This window comes from Stegastes partitus, unplaced genomic scaffold (assembly GCF_000690725.1).
Source record: "Stegastes partitus isolate 25-593 unplaced genomic scaffold, Stegastes_partitus-1.0.2 Scaffold287, whole genome shotgun sequence".
NCBI classification, from domain to species: domain Eukaryota; kingdom Metazoa; phylum Chordata; class Actinopteri; family Pomacentridae; genus Stegastes; species Stegastes partitus.
In genome coordinates, this window is record NW_007578018.1 from 48870 (window position 1) to 53184 (window position 4315).

At 43.0% G+C, this 4315-nt stretch overlaps 1 protein-coding gene across 1 annotated transcript; it reads right to left on the reverse strand.

The window, feature by feature from the left end:
- Positions 1–1094: 1094 nt before the first annotated feature.
- Positions 1095–3554, reverse strand: LOC103358009 (G-protein coupled receptor 26-like). Its single transcript, XM_008282799.1, has 3 exons — positions 2884–3554; positions 2680–2793; positions 1095–1332 (listed from the first exon to the last, which is right to left on the reverse strand). The coding sequence occupies exons 1-3, from the start codon at positions 3552–3554 to the stop codon at positions 1095–1097; spliced, it is 1023 nt and encodes a 340-aa protein (XP_008281021.1).
- Positions 3555–4315: the final 761 nt, after the last annotated feature.

Here is a 4315-nt window from a genome sequence, read left to right on the forward strand (position 1 = left end):
AATGTGATGTCCATGCATAAGGTCTTAAGAGGTTACGCCTTTTTTTCCTTTTTAAATGAAGCACTTATCTCATTGAGGCCTTTGGTGGCAGACTGGTTAGACTGCACATCCCTAAAATGTAAACGTTACTATTTTGAAACCTGAACCTGTTTTGCAAGTCTTATCCTTTCTCCTCTCAGTTCGTCACTCAAATCAAGACAAAATTTAAAAAAAGAAAAAATACACCAAGTTGGGGAAGTTGGCAACACATTTTGCGTGGAACTTGTAGACAGTGGCAAAACTATAGACTATCACCAGACTTACCCTTTAATATTACGGTATAAATGTCAACTGCCTTTGGCTCCTGTAACTATAGTAGCTCTGAGAGAATTAGACAAAGTGCATCAATATCCAGTGACTGACATGACACTGCAAGTAATCTAACACAGTCGATACAGAACATGGCAATAATGTGCAGCAGTTGAGTCTCCGCCTCTGAGTCCATTATCCAGTCTTTTCTCTTAACTGCCTATCAGGTTCTGTCACAGCAGTGTGGCTGGATCAGCTCATGTGGATGTGCCAAAACTATAAAGAGGTTGGTACAGTACCAAAGGCCACTTTTTACATGTCTCTCGACGTGAGGAGGGAAACGTCTCCGGCTGTGTGGTCCTTCAGTTTGAGATGAACTGAACCCATGGCTAAGTTCGATGAAATTGATCTGTGTGTGCATCTTTGTGTGGTTTGTTGTCAGTGATGAATCACAGATCCCTTGTTTACCGATACCGTCGTCCGTCAGGTCAACATCTCCACATTGTTGCTCTCTATCTGCCCTTCCCATTTCTCCTTCACCTTTTTTTTGCCTCTTTATCCTCCCTGTCATTTACTGTCTTTTCATTCGTCTCCACCCACCGTCTTCTTTATTTCTGCTGTTTCTTTGCCCTCCACCCACCATGTGTCCCCTCTTTCTGCTCTCTTTTCCCTCGCTAACAATATCCAGTCCTCTCTCTCTCTCTCTCGCTCTAAATCCTGTCTCCTCCACCCACTGTCTTTCAAGAGGCAACCTTTTATTTTTGGCCTGGACTGTAGTGTGTATCTGTCATGTCCTGCGTTTGCCATTAGCTGATCCTCTGGAGACAGTAGTCATTCTCGGTGTCTAAAGAGCTGTTATGGCCAGACGAAGGGTACAGGTCACGGCGGAGCAGCCTGTTGACGACAGTAACCAGGACTTTCCTGTACTGCTGACGTAGGAGGGAGTAGGCAAAGGGGTCGGACGCAGCCTTGCTGTATGTCAGGCACTTACTGATGATTCCCCAGTGGCGGTTGACGTCCACAAAGGGAAGAAGCTCAGCCAACCTGATGGGGTGTGAGAAGAAACATGACTAAACAAAGTACATTTTAGTTAAGGTGACTTATGTGATGCTATCGATCAGGTAAAACTGAACCTAAGTCAAAAATGAGGACAGGTGTGTGTTTTTAAATTCCTTTTTCTTTTGGGAGTTTAGTGATTTTTTTTTTGGTTTGTTTTACAACTTTTACCAAAAGTTTTTATGTTTAAATTCTTTATGCTCCTCTCAAGTGTTGGTTTTAAAATAAATAGAAAATATGGAAGATTTCAAACATCTTAAATAAAAAAAACAAATCAAATAAGGAAAAATAAATTTTTAAAAATGTTTTCTTTTTATGTATAGATTCACTATATCACAATTAAATGAAGCAAATGTTTTAAAAGGATGCTTAGCCTGGTTAGCTTTTGATATTAAGAACAGATTTCATTGTCTATCAATTAGGAATTCTGGATACCACACTTTAAAAAAAAAACAAAAAAAAAGTAAAGAAATTACATTTTCCAAGGAAATGAATTTAATCGTAAATATTTCACTTTGTTTCTTTGCTACTGTTTTATTTCTAAGTCCCACTTATATAGGAATAAATGTGTACCAAGTCATCACAGATATTCTGGTATTTTAAGGAAGATGCAGTTTTTTTTATGTGGAGGTGAAAATCTATTGAAATGTTTTGATTTAACATTTTTGGAACACTGGGAGGGCTGCAATCATACAGTTCAGCGCCCTTCCTACAGTTTCCATACAGTGTCCTATTTTCTGCTCATTAACAAAGCGAAACAAACAAAAGCATCAGATTATCACAGAAGTAAAGAATATTTCAGTTTTATCATCAGCGAAGTACAACAGAAACATATGTGGAAAAATGATCAGATAATCTGGTTTCTCTTTGAGTTGGTTTGCTTCTTGTTCATATGTCATCTTTCCTCCCTTCCATGTGTGCACCACAAATGTCAATCTGATCATCACCACCACATCTCTGAAGCATTTTCTCTCTGAGAGCCACATTTGGTTGTCTGTGCTGTGTTGTCCGGCACTCGATGGTGTGTGTTCAAGTGGAAGCAGCATGGCAACCTGCATATGTACAAGCAGCACAGGTGACTAATGAGCCATCTAGTGGTTAAGAGACATGACCTATAAAATTATAAGTATGATCGAGGGACAAACAGTAATGTTATTGTACATTCCAGTGTGATGAGTCTGGATGGAGAGATGTTCAGGCTAAATGTATTTTATCACTCCCAAGGCGATTGCTCTAACTGTATTATTAGACATAAGGGTCATGGGTTGTTTGGCTGTGGGACAAAAGTTTTACAGTAAATGAAATGATGTATGAGCTACTGCCAGTTTGACTTACCTTGTGATTACATAAGGAGCAAAGCAGATGATGAATGACCCGATGAAGATGCTGATCTTCTTTGTGGCTCTCTGCTTTCTCCTCTTTTGCTCGGCTAAGCATCTTTGTTTCACGCTGAAAACAACAAAGGACATTTACAAAAATATGCCTCATACATCAAAATGGCTATTTAAAGAAGGAGGAGGAGGACATGAGATGGACTACCTTGGATGAATGTCGACCAGCAGAAAAAGAGTCTGCATGGTGATAATGTCAATCCTTTTGCAGTGAAACCTGGCGACTTTCAACACCTTCAAGTAGGTGAAACACAAGATGAGAAGCGAGAGCATGAAACTGGTGGCGTGGAAAACGATAGTGAAGACTGTAAACTTAATCCTGTCGCTGCCCTCCTCGCTGGGCTGCAAAGTGCACGACGCGTAAACGTCGCTGTAGTCGACCCAGGAGAAGAGCAGCGCCGTCAGGGAGAAGGTGAAGGAGTGCAGCCAGGAGTAGCACACCATGATCACAGCGTCCTTGTAGCGCATTTTAGTGGCGTAACTGAGCGGGAAGACCACCGCTATCCACCGGTCTATGCTGAGGGCTGCCATGCTCAGCATCGTGTTGGCGGTCAGGAAAGTCTCCAGAAAGCTCACCGCGTGACAAACGCAATCTCCAAAGGGCTGCTGCTTCCTGATAATCCCCACCAAAGTGGCCGGCATGTTCAAAACAGTGATGAGTATGTTGCAGAAGGACAAGTTCATGGTGAAAACACCCGGAACCTGTCGGCGTATCTCGGTGCTGTGGACGAAACATAGCAGCACCAACAAGTTTGACAACAGCGAGATGACCGCGACCACGACGATGAACAAAGCGAAAATAATTTCAGCAAAGTCCATGTCTTATTCCAGAAAGTCCACTCTCGGGTAGCCTGCGCCTGTAGAAGGTATTAAGCACTTCAAATCAAACATGATCACCCGTCGCTCATCTCTCCAGCACATCCAGAAAGAATTCATTCTCGTGCATCCCCGCGCCGCCGAACCTCTCCAATTTCCCGGAGCGCTATCCAGAGTGCTGAAGCGAGCAGCCGCCTCTCCTCCTCAAACATTATTTTCCGTTAACATCCGTCAAGTTTAGCTTTGCCAAAGTGAACCAAGGCGCATGTGGCCTGCCTTTTTTTTCCTTTCAGCAACTAAGACCATTTGAACAGTGTGCAGGCGGCCCACACATCAGATCAGGGAAGAGGACTGAGGGGCACCGGGGTGGAGGAGCAGCGTGCCTATTGAATTGAATGACAGTTTTACATAACAGCAGACAGCCGGAGACGTGGTGTACATCCAAACTCACACGTTATTTCCGACATTTTTTGGAGCATTTTGTGAGATTTTCCATCTGTTGATGCGTAAAAGTTGTGCGCAAAACACAAATCGGTCATCCCGCATAAGCTATCACATTCACGTGCGTTTTTTTTCTTGCCTTGATCACTCCTTGCTCGAAAACGTGAATCTAAAGTGGAAAAGGGCGCAGAGAAACCCAGGGATTTGCCCCTGGATAATTGGAGACACGTCTGCCGTGACCAAATGGCACCAGGTGCACACGCTCGCCGGGGAGACGCGAAGCAAATAGATCCTTTTCCTGTAATGAATTATTTATAGGTCCG